Source organism: Cimex lectularius, unplaced genomic scaffold, assembly GCF_000648675.2.
Source record: "Cimex lectularius strain Harlan isolate CLEC.00 unplaced genomic scaffold, Clec_2.1 scaffold27, whole genome shotgun sequence".
NCBI classification, from domain to species: domain Eukaryota; kingdom Metazoa; phylum Arthropoda; class Insecta; order Hemiptera; family Cimicidae; genus Cimex; species Cimex lectularius.
This window is the reverse complement of record NW_019392670.1, coordinates 704,588-724,564: the sequence shown is the minus strand read 5'-3', so window position 1 is coordinate 724,564 and position 19,977 is coordinate 704,588. Positions and strand designations below refer to the sequence as shown.

The 19,977-nt window shown below is 34.3% G+C and overlaps 2 protein-coding genes across 6 annotated transcripts in view; one reads left to right on the top strand and one right to left on the bottom strand.

The window, feature by feature from the left end:
• LOC106667177 overlaps window positions 1-13,298 on the top strand; it is a 44,643-nt gene extending 31,345 nt beyond the window's left edge. For 2 of the 5 annotated variants that reach the window (XM_014394935.2, XM_014394938.2), the window contains exons 3-15: window positions 2,415-2,500; window positions 2,696-2,800; window positions 2,869-2,952; window positions 3,025-3,119; window positions 3,709-3,792; window positions 3,908-3,959; window positions 4,947-4,990; window positions 5,157-5,271; window positions 7,309-7,509; window positions 8,002-8,208; window positions 8,272-8,339; window positions 12,874-12,993; window positions 13,068-13,298. In XM_014394935.2, the coding sequence (XP_014250421.1) occupies window positions 2,415-2,500; window positions 2,696-2,800; window positions 2,869-2,952; window positions 3,025-3,119; window positions 3,709-3,792; window positions 3,908-3,959; window positions 4,947-4,990; window positions 5,157-5,271; window positions 7,309-7,509; window positions 8,002-8,208; window positions 8,272-8,339; window positions 12,874-12,993; window positions 13,068-13,172 (1,366 nt within the window). In that variant the 3' untranslated portion in view covers window positions 13,173-13,298. Of the gene's footprint in view, window positions 1-2,414; window positions 2,501-2,695; window positions 2,801-2,868; window positions 2,953-3,024; window positions 3,120-3,708; window positions 3,793-3,907; window positions 3,960-4,946; window positions 4,991-5,156; window positions 5,272-7,308; window positions 7,510-8,001; window positions 8,209-8,271; window positions 8,340-11,364; window positions 12,383-12,873; window positions 12,994-13,067 lie in introns of those variants that run through there. The other 3 variants (XM_024225274.1, XM_014394936.2, XM_014394937.2) reach the window with 3 other exon arrangements.
• Window positions 13,299-16,858: 3,560 nt separating this feature from the next.
• Window positions 16,859-17,724, bottom strand: LOC112126355. The gene is made up of 2 exons (XM_024225259.1): window positions 17,580-17,724; window positions 16,859-17,394 (listed from the first exon to the last, which is right to left on the bottom strand). The coding sequence occupies exons 1-2, from the start codon at window positions 17,722-17,724 to the stop codon at window positions 16,859-16,861; spliced, it is 681 nt and encodes a 226-aa protein (XP_024081027.1).
• Window positions 17,725-19,977: the final 2,253 nt, after the last annotated feature.

The following is a 19,977-nucleotide window of genomic DNA, read 5'->3' as shown; positions in this document are numbered from 1 at the left end:
TTTTTTTTTCAAATGTTAATAACATTTTGAAGGCTAAGTTCATGTCTTGAATACACAACAATAATAGCCAGTTTCTGCCATGTTTTGAATGATTATGAATTATTCTACTCCATGAGCTCGCTTTACACAAACAAAATTAACAAGCAGGAAAACATAATGGGAAAAACGAATTTTATTCAAGTTAGATATGAGACAAAGAGAGTTTTGTGTGTGTTAATTTTAGTTAACATTATCAATAACAACCAGTCATCATCTGAAAATATTTGATTTTCATTTTGGACTCATTATGATAACTTACAGCAATCTAATCAGCAAGGTCTAACAATATAGACCTTCAACACTGTCCTGCAATCTGTTGCAAAAAAAATTGGTACTGTGTTAAAAATACTTTCTTTGTTTGCCTTTGTGTTATAGTTCCATTATACAATAGCAAAGAATATTATCAATTAATGTGATAATTGTGAGAAAAATTCCAAACTCAGTATTTAAACAACATTGATGTGTTTAGAAAATTTTCCAGTTTTCTCCCACAACCTGCCAATTGATCCTTCTTGAAACCATAGATTTGCAAAAAGGTTAAAACTCTTAAATTTAATAAAGAGAAGGGGGTTTAGTATGTTATATGCATGTGTAACGAGAAGATTATCCTTCAAACCTTACAAGCTGTGGGCCACGTAGCTAAATTTGTACACAAAAAATATTCAAGAAAAGACTACAAGATGTATAATATGTAATTCTAATGCGGGTTAAAGTTAAAAGGATTCTAAGCTTTGTGTCGGCCTCTTATATCCTTCAGGCCTTGACTTTCTTCCAAGAGTAGGAATCTTAACCTGTGTACGCCTTTGCACCAAAAGAGTAATGTCCCGCTCTTTCTTTTTCTTTTTGGCTTCTTTCCGCTGCTCTGAGTCTATACGGATGCCTTCAGAGTCTACATCCAATCAGCAATGCTACATTTCTAGCCCTAACATGTCCTAGGTATAGTAGTTGTGTGGTTAGTTTCTGAGATGATCCTTTAATAAACTTTTCCATATGCCTTTCTCCTCGAATACAATCCATTTGAACTGAGGACTTCTTTACCCATTATCTAATGAATCTGTTTTTGTACAATTTGGTATGTCGCAAAAGGGTTCAGGGCCAAGAGGTGACATGAAAGTTTGGCCAATTTATCAGCCTTCTCATTGCCCCTCTGACCTGGAACCAAAAACTTATTATTGTTGTTCCCAACATTTGACAGGCCTTGATGCAATCCCAAACAGGTCTGGACTTTACAACCAATGACATTGCCTTAATGTAAGTGCTTAGACATAAGGGAAATGGGTGCAACAAACTTCCCAATGTGTAGCATTCAAACCATTGGAACAGATCTATTAATCAAACCACATATGCTGAAATTGAAACTTGATCCAAAAGTTTATACTTATTTCAAATTGGAAGACCAATGCCTCTCTTGGTCAGCAGGTAGAAAAATCATCTCTTTACCAGGCATTAAAACAGCACTTCAAAAAATGTGTAAAGCTTGTGCAAATACTCGGTTATTCTGCAAACAAATAGAACACTGGGAGGGGGCTAATAACAACACCCAAAGAAATTGGCAAAATGGCAGCTACAAAAATGCTCTAATTCCTAAAAATGCTTTTCTAGTATGACATATAGAACAGATTAAATCCAAAATAAATCTGGTTGTTACAGTGGTCAAGGAGGTCTTTAAATTACCAAGAACTTCAAAATTAGAATTGTTTAATTGAAAATGGATCTATTAATTTTTATATTTTATAAGCAAAATTTCCGGACAGATCTACGTACTAAAAAAGAACGAGAAAGGGGGAAAGACCCCTCCATTGATAACAGCACCATCTGCTGTTACACTGATGGATCTAGATCGCAAGACGGTACGGCAGTAGTGTTTGGTCCTGGAATACAACAGAAAGCATTAAAAGAAGCAAAAAAACTTTCAGTTCTTATCAGGACATTGCAGACTAAAAGGGAATTTGAAGAAGATTGAGATTGCATGTGCAGATTCTGCTAAGAAGCAGAGAGACACCAACACACCTAGTAACAAACAGTGGTGCCACATTTACCCCCAGGAGGAAGTGTTTTGGGATGTACATAACCGTAGAAGAAATTCACCCACCAAAACTAGGCCTACTAATCAAATTTCTTGAGGAACTAGGACACCTGTGTGCTATACGTACAGAACAGGGGATATTATAGCTCTCAATGGACGCAGTATACTACCGAATTTTACATCTTGTATCTTACAACTAGTCATTTGTGTATTGGGTATTGTTTAATAAGAGGTGGTCAGTTTTTATATTATTATTATTTTTGTATTGCTTAAAAATAAAACAAAGGTTTATGAATATTATGACAATATTGAAATATATTAGTCATTACAGAATTGGTTACTTTTTCAGAGATTCAGAGCTGATTGGTAATAACTGGGTGTTGTCTAAGTATAGGGAGAGGATTGATGGAACATTACCTTCAGCCAAATATGGTAGTAAGTATTTTATTTAACTAAAAGAAGTAAAGATATTTTTTCTTAAAAAGTACAAAATTTACACACACAATTTTTTATTTATTTATTGTTTACCACAATATATTTAATTTTTGTCTATGTTCACTATCTTTATACTGTGTATGGAAACACTTCAATACTTCTAAAATATTGAATGGGTTTTCTTTTTATTCATAGGAAGAGAATGTGATGTACGAGATTTTGTAGAAAAACTTACTGAAAATATTTTAGGAGGTAGGCTTGATGATGTTCGAATCGATTACCTTACAGAAGATCCACAATGTAAGTCTTGTGAATTTATTATTCTTTACTATTCATCTACTTTTTTCAATATTAAGCGTACTTTTTAGATGTGCATTTCATGGACAAATATGAGGATGTACTCTCTCTTACGATTTCCCGGTTAATAACTGCCGTTCAGCTCATTGTAGATGGTATAAACTTTATTGTTGTTCTTTTGCTTATAATTCACTCCTAACTAATATTTCAACTTTAAATGGCTTCAGGTGTTGATGAAGGGAAAAAAGAGAGTCCGAGGAAAATTCACGACCAACTAAAATCTTTAGTAAGTGATATCATAGTTGAGGCCTCTTCTCTCAAGGTATGCCGGTACATTTTGAAATGAGCATGTAGACGGGCAAAATATTGTTTGATGATTAACTTTTCGGACTTCCATGTGGAATTAACTTTAATGATTATACTTCTTAATTTAGGATTGTTACATTCACTAATCTGCATGATGATTTAAGAATATGGTGATTAAATTACAAAATTGAATAAAAAATTAATATATAAACTATTGACTATTAACTATTACTACAATTTGATTATTATTTATTGTGATGTTACATAGGTATTGAAAATGAAATAATTTTAAAAGTCTGTATCATCATGTAATGTATCAACAAATGCATAATTTATTTAATAGTAACTGTAGAATACACAGAGGGCCGGTGATGATCTCAGTGGTTTGTCGGCCCATACACCTCCCACTTTACATATATATAGCAGTTGTAATGAATTACTACTTGTTCTCATAGTGTACAAAAGTAGTCAAGCATTAATTTTTCAACAATAATTGTCAGTTTGTTTGCATTAATTTACTTTTGATGTCAATTTTTCTTTTAAAAATATCAAATGTTGCAAATTACCTATCATCTTTGGTTTCTCCTGTAAGTATTTCATTTCAGCTTCATTCTAGTTTGGAAGGGAAAGGAAGAAATTTCGGTACAAAAACATACGAAGATATCCTTTCGACAGCTATCTTAAATAAGGTATGTTAGATTTGTAATATGGCTTATACAACTAATTTCAATGTTCAGTTGTATTAGAGAAGTTTTTCTATACTTCTTTATTGGGTTTTATACATTAATTCATTATTATTTACAGATTATTCAGAATGTTAACCTAGGTAGATTCCAATCAAGAATGCCACCTTTGTGTAAGTACATTTTTCATTTAGTTTTAATACAAATCCTACCAGTCAGATTAATCATGTCTACAATCAATTAATTCACAATGGTTCGCTATCATGTGAATTTTTAATTTTAGTGTTGCTAATAGCCAACTTGGATAAATGCCATTTGGGGGGTTAGGGTGTTAGACTCGTTTTTGCCACACTAGCGGGCCTGGGTCCGAATCCCGCCAAAACCCATGGCTAGAAATGATAAATGATGGAATGAATGTTGTTCAATCTTTTTAAAAATATAGTTCCTACTCACAGTTAGTTGTTTTCAATGATCTTTATTTCAAGCTTATAGGTCATTATCAGGTTGAAGGAGTTTACATCCAAAAACAAAAAACATTTACATAATTGCATACAAAGAAATTAAATTAAAAAAATAAATAATTAATTAATTTTTAAAAAAATAATCATTAATTTATAATTATTTCTTACAGTATTTATTAATATAATATTTAATTGTGTTATAATTCCCGCTTTTTGCACGTTGATAATTTAGTGGCATTAAAAGCCTGCTTCTCATTGGAACATCGTGTTGGCAGATCAGCGTGTTCACTCTTACAATGCATGTGGTTGTAAACTTGTTCAACCTGATGATGAGCTATAAGCTTGAAATCTGGATCGGCGTTGAATACAACTAACTGTGAGTGGGAACTATCTTTATAAAAAGAAACCCATGGCTTTTTAATTGAAAATTGAAAAGTATTGTAGAGTGATTTGACCCTTCATTCGTGACACCCAAAGGATAGTTAGATGATAAGCCCTCCTGAATGACAGGAATTACCTTACTTTTTTGGCTAAAAGTGAAAAAAAAATTCAACAATTATTCAATTGCCATACTTTACAGCCTCTATTTAATCAAATTTGTCTAACAACACAGCTGTTGTACGAATTAAAATTCACCTGAATCAGTATGTTTTAATTGTATTGACATTATAACTATTTTTTATTATTATTTTTTTATAGCTAGCAAATCTTACAAAACTGGAAGATTTGATGGTGATGTACAAGTGAGTTCTATTTTTTATCTATTTATGTCAGTATTTACCATAGGTTGATTCATTATTATCAATTATTTTATTATATTAACTAATAATTTCATAAACTTTTATTAGTCTAATTGAATTGTTTATGGTTATTCATTTTTGTGAATATTTAGTTAATTTTTTGTTACAGGAAGAGATTTATGACGATTTCCAACAATACAATTCCAATTTGTATGACAATTTAGACGTCAATCTTAGAAAAAATAGTGGAATGTGGCCAGAACAGGATGTAGATATTCTTGATGGTAATATTGTCTTTAATTCCTTACTAGAATTAATAACAGCCTTCTCTGTCATACCTTTACCGAGCTAAGTTCTTAGAACTTTGATCAAGGTATGCTGGTTTTGAGGGTGTGACATGTGCTATGTATTATGAGGGGCCACACTGTAGCGTCACCCAGGATAATTGTCTGTAATTTAGCAATTCGAGATGTCGGTGGCTCCACATACCTAATCTGCACCGATTCCCTCTGTGCGGTTACTGCTGTCCATGACAGGTTCCCGTTAACCCTATCACTGTTCTCTTGTTGGAAATATACCATGAACTGGAGCTTCTCGGCAAAATAGTGGTTTGTCGAGGTACTCATACAGGTCTGAAGAGTAACAAAAAGGCCACCGAGGCGGCTGAGCCCAGGATGTCCTAACCTCTGGACTTAACCACTGCCATCTGGCCCTGTGACACTAACAATGCATTAAAACATGATTAAAATAAATTGGTAGTGTTGGTGTACAAGATCAGCAAAGAAGCTCTCATGTATCAAGAGCACTGTTTATAGGTGGACATCGCAGGATCTAACTTCTAGAAGAAAGGTCATCCTTACCTGATTAAGGGTAGGCCAAGGTTGACACACAGACACTTACTTTTGGGCCAATGATTGTGTATGTGTCCAGCATGCAGGGAAAAATTGCTCAATGTGTTCCACTTAATAGTACCCCGACCCTCAATTAGGTTAGTTGTATAATAGGTGTAGAGGGTGATTGCAAAACATTGAGTACTTCACCACCCTAACTGAGTGAATGGCATGTAAATAGGAAAAAAAATATTTAAGAGAGAGTAAGAGTGTGAACGGTTAACTGATTACGTTGGAGGCTAAAATGACCTAACTGTTTGACTGTTGATAGCCCTTGGAGCCCAACCTTGGAGGCTGGTCGGATCAGACCGAGGTTTGACTCCAGACTGCCAACACCCGTGGGGGGGGGGTTGATTCTGGAGGCCTGTTGGTGATTTATTGTAGATTACAAAAGTTGGAATTGCCATTGGACAGTATGGATTATTTAAATTAGTAATCAATAATAAATAACAAACCCTTATTAATATAATAAATAAATTTATTGAAACACATGCTTGTTCAAAAGCCTCTCCTGAGGGAGGAAATTAAGTTGGCTTATAACACATGAAATTTTCCTATTTAGATAAATTTGTTTCTTCTTTAAATAATTAACAGCTTTTTTTTAATGAAAACTAGTTGGGTTTTTTAAAAGTTGATTAATATTTTCTTTCATACCACCCCATTTCTAGCCAGCACCTCCCAATGAACTCCCACTTCTCAATTTCAACTTGCCATCTTCTGGTGGGTTGTCATCTCTTTTTCTTGCTATACCTTGGGCCACTCTTTGCTTATTCTTGCCCATGTCATGTCGTTCATACATGCTATGTGGCCTGCCTAGCTCCATTTCCTTGGATTGAGGGTAGTGGTATGAACCGCCTTCTCTTCTTACTTGTTTTTTGAGTGTCTTGTTGCTAACCTTGGCTATCCTTTTTTGTTCCCAGGATGTTCCTCGCCTTCTTTGGTGCAATTTCTAGCTATTCATTCATTCGTCCTGTCAATGCCCATGTGCCCATTTTTGAGCACAATAAAGGGCAACTGGACAAATTTGATAGAATCCTTCCTTTTACTGTCTTTCGGAGCGACCAGTACTTTTTTCAGTTCTCCTTATATTTAATTCTTTTAGACTTTTGTCTTCAAAGCTTATGGTCCGTCTGAGTGCATTTCTCTTGTGTATTTAATGCCATCAAATTCAATTTGCTTTTGTATATTTATATAATTTGTCTTTTTTCTTTCTATTCATGGAGATCCCTTTTTCATAGCTTATTTTTGCAAGGTTGCCTAGCAGTTTTACAGATCCTTATCATCGCTTTTCGCTAGTTAACATAATGAAGTAAAAATTCATGAATTCCAATACTAAGCTACAGTTTATCACCATCAACCTTCAATTTTCAATGATTCTCCCTTAATATGTATATCATATTTATATTTGTTTGTTGCATCAAATTTTTTCAGAGCTATTACATTCTGACAAAAAAATAGAAGACATAGAGTTGTGGAAAGAAAATTGGGTGCTTGGAAAAAAGTCTAATGGAAGTTCAGTTGCAATGTTAATTCCATCACCCAATGGAAAAGTGAGACCTCTCATAGGTGACTTAGAGGTAGATCAACTGTCAGATCTCTCTGATATAGAAGATGAACATTTTCTCCTTAAGGGTAAGAATACAACAGTTTTTATTTAAAAATTAATGCGTTATTTTGAAATATTTGTAAATTTTATCCAATATTTTGTTTTATAAAACTTATGAGTATGATTTCATATCCTCTGTGAAATTTATATGTATTCAAAAAGGTTGCTTTACCATATGTACTGCCATACCCACCAACAACACAATCAAAATTCCATTCATAAGTCTAATCGAAATAATCTTCATTTTCTAGACAAATAATTTGTACGAGTAATATGTTTAATGAGGTTGTCATTTAAAGTTAAGGAAATAAAGAACATGAAAAATAATAAATGGTTTTTAAGCTTTTCCGTTATTGTCAAACATTTTGATGAATTGCTATTGACACTGTCCCACTGTCCAGTACTTGGATCTAGATAAGACCGTATCATTTTCATTGTACACTCAAGAGCCCCTTTTCTTCAAAAATTTTGAAGACGCGTCCAGTCACGTATGCAAATTTAAGTGGTTTTTTTTACAGAAAGTAGAAAAAATTCAATGAATACCATGTTAAATGAGAACGCCAACGAAGAACAGAATAAACCAAATGGGGTGATAGATGTACAAGATGGACCGAGGAAAAATAGCTTTTCAACAAATTTAAAATCCGAATTGAACGGGTGCACAGTACAACAGCCAATTGTCGAAGCTAAGAATACTGTTTTCAGCTCAACAGATTCAAACTCAGGTAGTTGGATTTTTACAAAAATTTGTACATAAAATTCACAATAATAAAACATATTTTTTACAGATGATGATACATCAAAAAAAGAAAAAGATAGAGAATTTTCTGAGGTTACGCACCGCAACACCACAAAAGTAAGAAACTAATTAATTAATTTTGGAATGTAGTTTGCCTTGGCTTATCCAATCATTAATCAAAAGTTATGCCATTTTCAAACAGACACATTCAATCAATTCGAAATGCTTTTATATAAAATCTCTTCTTTTTTTAAACACTGTCAAAATTAGTTATTTAATCTTTTTCATACATATGTTATTTTCTGACATCTACAATTAAGGATATCTCATTAGTTTATTATTATTAGCCCAACTTTCTATAAACTAAATTGGCAAACAAATGAATATGCATTTAATTATGAATTTATTGTGCAGTACAATTTGCTAACAATTGTGTCAACAATTGTCACAACTCATAGTCTTTGAGTGAATTGTAACTTCTTGCGATTTAGCTTGCTTCATTGACTTGGATGATGGCTATGTAAATGCAGTAGGCACTTGTTATCCACGGGGATATGCATAAAGCATCACCACAGATAACAAGAATCTCCAATAATAGGAAACACTTCGAATTTCATGTTTTGAAGCATTCTCTTCTAACTGCATATTAATCAGACACTTTCTGTATTGCATATGCCTATCGTTAATGTTACGTACACAGTTTTTATCAATATGAAGAATACAATGTATGGTAATGCTTACAGTTTATTCCATGCAGGAAAACAATACATACATTAATATGTATGCACCTAAGCACAACATTCAAACAAATGAGAATAAATTATTAATGCCTAAAAAATATAAAATTTATAGAACAGATAAATTCCACAGTTAAAACTAGACAGTGATGAATCTGCAACGTTTGCTCTTTCAGCTTTCTCAAAGAACATTGTTAAAGGAGGCTGGTTTGTCTGGTTTTTCAACTGCTAGAAATTTCATTGGAAAGGGTCCATTGCTTGAGTTAGCGATTATGTTACGTTGATGCTTCGTTTCACTAATGGATCATATTCTATGATTTTATCTTTCGACTTTTGAGCTAATTGAAAGATTTTTCCAAATTGTTCTATTGTTCATTCCTGTTTTTATTTTGTTTTACCCTCTTCTTATCCCCTTCGGTTCTTCATTAGCGAGAGCTCATCTTCGGATGAGTGAAAGTACGGATAACAACAGCATGGATAATGAGTGTCTACTGTACTCGACAATACAAAGCCGTACAACAAACACAGTGCATGTATATTGTTTGTTTGTTACAAATATTAATTTTTTCAATATTATTGACCTTTATTATTTATTTAAGCAAATATATAATCAATTTCAATATTTCATTATTTTCTTTAAACTCCTTCCAAGGATTTTTAATTTGGTTTTCCTTTATGGCTTTTCAGAAAGCATACTGTCAGTACACTTATATAACAATTTTTTATTAAAACTCCTGTAATCTGTTGCATGCATTTTTATGATTTCCGTCTTCATATATAAAGCTAGATAAGTACGATAGGCATTTTATGTTCAGGTGCATATTTAGTTCTAATAAAGGGTTGAACATTCATAATGAAACAAGGCACCAACTTAGCAATAAGCATGTATTTGTACTTCGACAGAAAGAAGGCGTGCGTACAATTTATTTTTGTAAAAATTGTGGGAATTTAATAATTATTGACCTTTTTAAATTGACTGTACATACAGAAGGAAGTTTTTAGTTAAGTTAAAGTATAAACAGGTCTTGCAATTTACAAAAGAACATAAACTGGCTACCCAATGATGATTAAATAAAGCTAATTTGATAAGATTTAAAGATTAGTTGCATGTTTCATTATTCAACTTTTTTAGATAAAATATTCTCCAAGGATCATCAATGAAATTGTACTTTCATTTATGTCTTCAATTTGTTTCGCTTTTAGCAGTAAAATATAGCTGAAAGCTAAAATTGGTAATAATTTACAGTTAATTAAGGTTTTTAGTTGAGATAAAAAAGTCAACGGCACGAGCGGGATTCGAACCCACGATCTTCAGCTAGATACGCCGCTGCTCTACCACTTGAGCTATGTGACCTAGATCCATCTCAACTAAAAACCTTAATTAATTTTAATATATCAATTGGTCAAGCGGACCACAAAATTAGTGAATTTAATGATATAAAATTAAGTATACTTCACTAAAGCTCTCCGTGGCAATCTCATTTGTCGCTGAGAATCCAATCCAATTACACGACATTTGAAAAATGGCAAAAAGGAGGGAAAACTCAAAAGGTGGGGTTGAGATGGGAAGTTGGTGTCCGAGTGGATCGAGGTCACGATAGCTCAAGTGGTAGAGCAACGGCGTATCAAGCCGAAGATCGTGGGTTCGAATCCCGCTCGTGCCATTGACTTTTTTATCTCAACTAAAAACCTTAATTAATTGAAATATATTAATTGGTCAAGCAGACCACAAAATTAGTGAATTTAATGAATTGGTAATAAGTATGGTGAATGAAGGTTTAACTGTGGTAAGCTTCATCTTTGGTTTTTCTTTTCTCATTTCTTCCACTCCATTCATGTGAAAGAGACGGTAGGGTGTCCTTAGTCTAATTGTTCCTTTTCTACATCTTCCTTGTCCAATGCATTTGAAATAATATGAAACAACAGCTTTAAAAATAAAATCACTCAGCATCAGTGGCGACAACGGTTAAGGCATTGATACAGCATTAATCACTGTAAGCTAAAGGTCCTGGGTTTGAACCCAGGACCTTTAGCTACATAAATAGTCAGTTACTGTAGCACTGTAGCTCGATCATCTCTGATCATCCTTGTCTATTTTTGCTGTTTAATCTCGGCATTTGTGCCATGGACTGAAGCATGATCAGAGATCAAGCTACAAGATCACCTTGCAGACCTCAAAATTATATCTCATAAATCACAGAAACAATAGTTTAAGAAAAATACTGTTCAATAATATCAAAAGCTTAATATCAATTATTATGTAGATATTGTCCAGACTTTAAGTTTATAAAGAACAGCTATTATTTCATATTCATTATATGATTATGCGCTTTAATTTCTACATGTTTGCTATTAGTACTTACAACTTCCATAAGAGAGGATTTTCAATATCGATTTTATTACAGCAAAGACGATGGTTTCAAAATAAACTTGATGATGAAATAATAAGACACCTATTGTCAGATGCCTGCACCCAGGATGGCAATTACTATTGAGGCCCTCTGCAAGAAAAAACTGATCTGGAAGGATTGAGATCTAGTATTTAATTTAAATATGGCTAGTGTTTATGCTCACTAAAAACAAATAAATAATTGAGGTCTGTACAATAAGTTTCAATAAGTAACCCCCCTCAGTAGTACTGGTCAAAAATTTTTTGTATAGTTTTGATTTGCATAATTATGAAACAAGTTCTCATAACTACCTACTTTAGACCGTAGTAATTATGTATTAATAGTCTAATTATTTGATTATTCTTGTTTTAATAACTGTATTCTTACATGCCGTATGTTTCTGATGGATTATTTTGAAACAAATCTCCTTTCATATAAATTTTTCCAATTCAGTTCTGCAAAAATGTGATAATAGGTTTTAATACACAAAATATTATAAATTACAATAATTAGTTTGTGGGTGTAGTTCTCTTTTAATGTCAATGATAAACGTAGCGAAAATAAATTTTTTAAAGTCTTTCTTACAATTTAAATGCTATTTACCAAAAATTTAATTGTTAGATATGTGCAAAACATTTCATTGGAGCCAGTATTAGTATTATAAACAGTGTCTTTTGTATCTTTTTGCTTATTAATCCAAATACCTCAGATTATAACTTATCATTTGAAAATGTACAGTTCCTATAAACGTATCTCACATAAATAATTATTACCTTGAATGTTATCACTTAACATTTCCTATTTATTATCTCATAAATTATACTTATCTCACAGACCTAAAAATAGATGTGTAGAATTTACATCCCAAGCAGTTAAAATCGCTTATTAATAATGAACTGTTGAATTATTCACAGTACGTATAATAATAGGTCTTAATGATACATTCTGTACATCGATTAAATTTTAAACAAATGTTTTGTCATTTTGGAGTGAGAATAAACAGCCTAAAGAAAAACTGTCGTGTTTTGTTTTGCTGTTATATATCCCTTTTTCCTTTTCTGCATTTCTTATTCTATATACATTTTTTTAATAAAATTTTTGTTTAGTTTAATGTTATGTCACACTTTTGTGCTAATGTTGAGTGCCTTGTATCAAATATTGATGTTAAAAAAAAACAAGTCTGAACATTACTGTACTATTGATATTTTGGGATCAGGGATGTGGTCCAAGAATGAAAATTATTGCATCAAGCTTTTGCATTTATTGTGCCTTCTTATTAATGGTAGTGCAATAATTGTCATTCTTGAACCACATCCCTGATTCCAAAACATCAATGTTACACAGCTTGTCCATACCACACTTGAGATTAGTGTACTTCATTTCTTCCGAACTGTTACAAAATAAAAATAATAATTCAACAAGATTTATTGATTGGCCTGTTAAAGTTTGGTATAAATATTCTTGTTTAATTCATTTTTGTCAAATACATAAATAACCTATTAAATTGAATTCTACACATTTCAGGTTACTATTTTTCATATGGAACCGATCAAAGACCAAACGCTCAATCGAAAAGACAGACTGTCAGTGAAACAATTGGCGAAACATTTTTCGGAGCAGGCTGCTGGGCAAACTCCGCATTCAGTAAATCATTATTAAAATTTATATCTGAATACATTTAAAAAGGGGAAAAATATTAGTAAGATTACTTTTGACAGGTTCACAGCTTGACGGGAAGAAACCTCATGAGGGACCGTTCTTCATCTCCATTACATTCCAACATTGAATACTGGGAAGGGAAAGCAAAAATGATGAAGAAATGAACCAAAATCCAAAGCCAAACTTATCGATTTTGACCTGTTTCAATGATGACCTAGACTATTTCTCTGTGAATTATCTTTTGTTGAAAATAAATTTGTGGTTAAATAAAAAACAATTATTTATTTTTGCTTATTTGATTTATTCTGCATTACCTACAATTCAAAACACATAAGCAAATCTATAAATGAGAAGGAGATAGGCATATTCTTCATTGATATAGTGGGAGCATTCAACAATGCAACTACACCCCTCTACATAAAATAATTACAAACAGGGATCAGAAAAGGTCTGTCAATGAAGTGGAGGAGGACCTAAGGACTAGGTTATTATGTCCACCAAAATCTTAATAATTCTGTTCACAAGGAAAGGGTGATGGGAAGCCTAAAAATTACAAGCCTAAGAGGGGCACTGATTCCATTCTCCCAGGACAACAAATATCTAAGTGTCACATTAGACCGTTTCACATGTAATCCACAGCTAATGAAAACTACCTTGAGAGCCAAAATTGCCTGGGGGAGGTGCAGAATGTTCTGTGCAAAAACCTGGGAATCAAACCTCAAAATAACTTTATGGCTCTACACCTGTTTCGTAAGACTAATGGTCACATATGGGTCGGTGGACTCAAAGAAAAGTTGGCTTCAGTGCCAACTCAGGCCTTGGAGGTGTTGTTAAACCCTCTACCACTTCATATTTTAATCCAAGGAGAAGCCAAAGCCGCGGATCATAGGCTCATAAATAGACAACCATCTATCATATCAATGAACAACGGAAACTGAGGGAAGAGATACAGCCAGATGCCATACTAGGCATGCCAATCGATCTACTCCCAGATATAACTTCACCAATAAGTACAAGGTAGTCATACCAGAAAGGGAAGATAGGCCAAAGGAATGAATACCTCTGAAGTGAATAACCCTGAATTCCTACTGGTATATTGAAAGGTCAAAAACTAATAGAGGCATGGGAGCTGAATTCCTTGGGGTGAATCCAAAGACCGAACCAACTTTAAACTTAGGTAAATATGCTACACTTTTCCAGTCTGAAATTATAGCAATTGAACACTGCCAGAGAAATAAAAAGGCTAGACACACATTCCAGGAAGATAGCCATTTTCTCTGACAGTCAGGTGGTACTTAAGGCCAGGTAGAGGTAAAAAGCATATGGAATTGTATGGAATCCCTGACAGAAGTCAGTGACACCAATGAGAATGTGAACATGTTGGCCAAAAAGGAGCCAATATGAAATCTCTAGGCCTTGAATCCTACTATGGCCTAGCATCTGGCCACATAACAGGACACATCCAAAAATGGATCCTTAATGAGTTCAAAACCTGGTGGACCCAGGCATGAGGCACATGAAGAGATTCATAGAAGGGCCGTCCAAGACTTACAAAGGAATTACTGGAAGGTAACCACAACAGAACCAGGATTCTGGTTGGACTCCTAAAAGGCACATGCCCTGGATTAAAGTACAGACAGAAGAAGCACTGTGCTTGCAGTGCAGGTACTGCCAGGAAGATGATATCCAGAACACGTTTAATGTTGTTATGATGGTCTATGTAGGTTAGACTCTTGCAACTAGCAGAGGAAAAGCCACACACATTCTTTCCTATTTACATACCATTCATCGGGGTTATGGAATGGTCCTTTACCTCTTTATATAACTAACTTAATTGAGGGTCAATGAAGTACTCAATATTCCATCAACAATTCTCTCACACTACACATTCACACCAATAAATAAGTCCACTCTCAACACAACCCAAAACTGTCATTATTATATACAATAAAACAACCTTTTTACTTCAAGAATCAGAAAAGGAGACCAAGATATTTGCTACTGTGCTCAAACACAATTCCCATATTGGATGGTATTCCTTCGTGCTCACTATGTGTCACAAAGCAACCTTTCTCTGCCGGGCACATACACAGGCTTTGGTCCAAAAGTGTCCGTGTGTCAACCTCACATAACCTATTCTTAATCGGCTGATGATGATCCTTCTTCTACAAGTCAGGGCCTCTGAGTGGCCTTACCTTATGAAATGCTAGTTCTATTGTCAATTTGACTGTACCAATGGAAAGAGCACTAAAAACCTTACAAGATTTGTTGTTTTTGTTGTAACCTTAAACAAACACAAAATCAATTGGAAAAAAAGTTTTACAAATCTCCATATTTCTTGTCTAATTTTTAAGATAGATTTTCTTGGTTGGAGCCTAGGGCTAAAATGATTATTGAAAATATGAATTAATTAATTCAAGTTCTATCGTTTTCTCATTGACACTGAACAAACTGATATTTATAGCTTGACTTCCATAATGCTAGCTACACGTGAAGCTACTCAAAGTAAACAGAACTGGCTTGGGACTGGAATCACTAATCCGTTACCAATTATGTACCATGCACGAAGCTACTAATTACTAATTTATTCAATGAAATCATGGAAGGAACATCATCTCTGTTTGTTATCCGTGATGATTGAAGAGATAATGCGGTCATATCATAGTTTAGTGACCAGGGTTTTGGTGGCCCTGAAAAGGGTTGGGTTATAGGTGTAGCTGATGGTCAAAGTCCGTGGACTGATATCAGTAGCAAATGAAAGGACTCATACAACAGGGAGCCAGGTCGGCTGTTGAGAGTATAAGAGATGATGCTGTGAGTACCCTTGTTGCTGTAACTAGTGCTGATGTCTTGCTCCATTAGTGAGAGTTGGGACCGGGGAACGAGTCTGAAATAAACAGATTGAGACCTTGAGATTATATACAGAGCTGCTGCAAGCTCATTGGCTGTAGTCATGTATGATGAGACCATTCCTACCATGACAGTGCGTTCCACCCAGTCACTAAAATGTGTTCTCAGAACATTATCACGTGGGGGGTCAACATGTTAGTGACTGAGCATTTTTGATGGCCCTGAGAAAGGCCGGTGTTGTGATCCAATAGTTGAAGTCTATAGAGTGAAATTGATGAACCGGATGTTGATGCAGAGGGAGTTGGTGGTATGTAAAGAGACTCGTGCAGTGGGCAAAGTAGGCAGCCATGTAGGCTATTGAGAGATGACACTGCAAATACTCTTGTTGTTTTAGCTAGTACTGACAGCTTGCTCCATTAATGAGAGTTGAGACCTCTTCGACGAGTCTAAAATAAGCAAACTGAACCCCTGCTTTTATACAGGGCTGCTGCAAAATCATTGGCTGCAGCATGGAAGGCGAGACCAATGTTGTAGCAGTGGGACACCTGCAGATAACTTGTTCACCACAACAGTACTATCATTGCTACAGAACAGAAAGAACACACAAAAATTTTGTTCTATGCCTAAAAAGAAATTTCCACTAGCATTTATTTATTGCTACTAACGAATTCCAAGTTTCAGATTGATAAAGATAAAGTTTCAGAATTCTGTCATAAAAAAATAATAAACAATAAGTAAAACTTGCTGAGGTAGTGTTTGAATTGGACATTTTAATTAATATCATGTAACAAATTATATTACAATATGTATATATAGAGTATAAATTCACGTGTTCCTATTTAAGGCTTCATGAATAGCTAGATAATAAGTACTCTGCTGTCGGACTATTCTAGCCTCCAGCTCCTTGTGGGGGACTCAGTGCAGTTATTACAGCGTCTCATCAACTATCGACATTTCCGATACTGATAAAGGAGTTGCGAATTGGGATGAGAATGCAATTTCAGGGTAGATAGTTGTATGGGTTGTATAAAATATAAATGTATAAAATTTCATCTATAACATCTAGGGCCCTACGCTTGAAATGTCGCACCTCATCATCATTCATACTCAGCAGATCCGGTAGCATGCTAAGTAGAAACATTTTCAACCCCTCGATTTTTTGATCCTGGTTGGTTTTAGTTTTTTTGGCATGGGAGTAATCACTGTTCAAGGAATGTTTCCTCTTCGATATATCTGATAGTGGTTCCTTTCGTTGTGATGGCTCGAGTGGAATCTGTTGCTCCTGAGGTGATGAAGAGCCTTGCAATATTACACTTTCATCAACGTGTTTGAACAGCTTGATTTCTTCCTGTTTTGGCTGAAGTAGCAGATTTCCTGAAGGCATACCTAATGACTTTATGTATGGAAGGGTAAACTGCATAGCTTCTAATAGGTAATACACCTTCTTTGTCGTTCCTCCTGAACCATTTTTGTATGGTTTCATGTGCCTCGTAAAAACAGCACATAGGTTTTTCCATCTATTTTTACATTCAGCCACTGAAACAAATTTAAGTTTAACTGCTGGGCCAGATGTCCTGACCATTCTTCCAAATATCAAACAAACAAACATAAATATTATAAAGTTTTAATTGTAATTCTATTTATTTTTATGATACTGGTAGAACATTTACATAAATATATAAATTAGGCATTGCAAACTAAAATAGTTCAAAGGCACCTACCTGACATATTCACTATTTTTCCAACTTCTTGCCATGCCTTTTCTGAGTCGTCTTTCTTCGAGTATCCAGGAAGGGTAAAACTGTATAAAATAGGATGCTTTTCAATTTCTTTTACAAATAATATGTTCAACTGTTGATCGCCCATGCTGAAAATTCACTAGTGACTACCCAGCAGCTGAGTTTCTTAGAACTGATTAATAACGCGTTAGTAACGGGTAATCAGAAGCGTCAACTGTGGTGACCTGTGCAATAACATTAGAAGTGACTCGTTTTAGACTGGTTAGTAATTCGGTCACTAATCAGTTTCTTGTGAGTAGCTTCACAAGTAGACGGCCTAAATGATAAAAATAAACACGAAATCGTGTTGTCCAAACCTTCTATTTCATGGATAAAGTAGACTAATGACCGTCGATATTGAGGCATGTGGTGAGATCTCGGACGTGCACGGGCAGTTCCCACTTGTTTAGATGTAATTACGTGATAGTTTATGTACATTTCATAAAAGAAGTCCCACTTCGACACTGCCTGCTTAGTCCTTTGTTGGTTAATATATATAACACACGATCACCACTCTTGTGGTTGGTGGTAGCTGGCCTGATTGTAGGACTAAATAGGCTAGGTTATCTAACCATATCCTGATGACCTAGTTGTAGTAACAAAAATCAATATTGAAACTGATTCAAATGCAAAGTGCCCTCAATTTAGTAGAAAGGTGGTGTGAGAACATGTGTCTTGGTGTCAACCAATATTTTCCAACTGATTTGTACGGAAGTGCAGCTTGTGGGCAAAAGCTAAAGAGTAAGAGGAGTTACATACTGGAGCAGAGAGAATATCAAAGGCATGCAGAACAGCCCTGAGGTCCTTGCTTCTGTTCCACCTATCAACGTCATACCCAAAGAACTTTGAATGAAGGAAGAAAAGGAAACGCTATTATCAGATCTGATTGCATACAGCTTCAAGGAGCACCAAGAAACCAGTTTCGATGCTTCATTATCATTGGATCGAAGACACATGGCAGGACAGATGAGATAGTAAAAAAGACAGACTAATCCATGGTTTCTTCCCTAGCATTAAGTTGTGAAGTAGAACAAACTTTCTAGCCAGACTTCTGCGAATTGCAAATAATGATGGGACATAGGAACTTTAACTCTTACCTCAATTGATTCCATATAAAGTCTACTGTATTCAAACTATGGGATAGAGGATAATGCTGCACACAAGCTCTTAAATTGGTCCTCCTTTTTAGTCTTAACTGGCCACTGGCTTTAAAAGCAATGAACACAAAACATGGGAATTACTATACCTTTTACACCGCATACATTTGACTAAATAATTTTCTCAATAGAATTATGTAATCATAAAATACATAATTTGTTTATTATTATTATTTTTGGATTTTGTGAGGTTTTAAATTTTTTATTGAATCAACCATAAAAATTAGGCTAAAAATGTCGCTGTAAGAAGTGATTTCTTTCATAAAAAATACTAAATATATAATGGTCATTAAGATGCTATTGATAAAAGATGCAAGTAATCTAAAGTTTTTAAATATACATCATTGTTAAAAATTAGGGTAAAGATTTCATTGTTAGTAGTAAATTGGTGCATAAAAATATTAAATTATGATGAAATGCAAGAAGTGATGCCATCGGTAGAAGATAAAGTAATCCAATTTTTAACAATACTCAATTGTTAAAAATTAGGCTAAAGATGTCATTGTTAGAAGGGATTTCATTCATAAAAAATATTAAATACACTGATGGACAAAATAAACACACCATCCTTAATTTTAATGTATTTAGATTTATTCATAATTAGCATACCAAAAATAGGTATGGTTTTAAAAATAAGAAATTAAAAAAATGTTTATTACCTAATTCTAAAAAAACAATTGTGGAAAAAACAGAAAATTCAAAACAAATACAAACGCAAAAAAAACTTTTTTGTCCTCTTTAGAAGGTGTTAAGACCTGGGGTTTTCTGTTCTACTCGTTGCTTAAGTTGGTCCCAAATGTGTTCAATTAGGTTCAATTCTGGACTTCAAGCTAGCCACACCAAACACTCAATTCCAACCTCATTCAGGTAGTCATCCACAACGTGCTTTATGGGACCTAGTATTATCCTGCATTAGCAAGAATCTTTCATCGATGTGGGGGGACAAATGGCACTACATGTTCTTTGATTGTCTTGTAAGTACCTCTGTGAAGTTAGAGATCTCCCTAGCACAACAACAAATTCGGTGCAGGCATCCAAAGAAATGCCACCCCAGAACATCAATGACCCACCATGGAATGCCACTTGAAGAACCGTACAGCATGGGGGCAGTCCTGAAGGAAATCAAACATTTAAGATTGTCTTATTGGATTTCTGAACTCATTTCCCATAATGCTGTGGTTTCA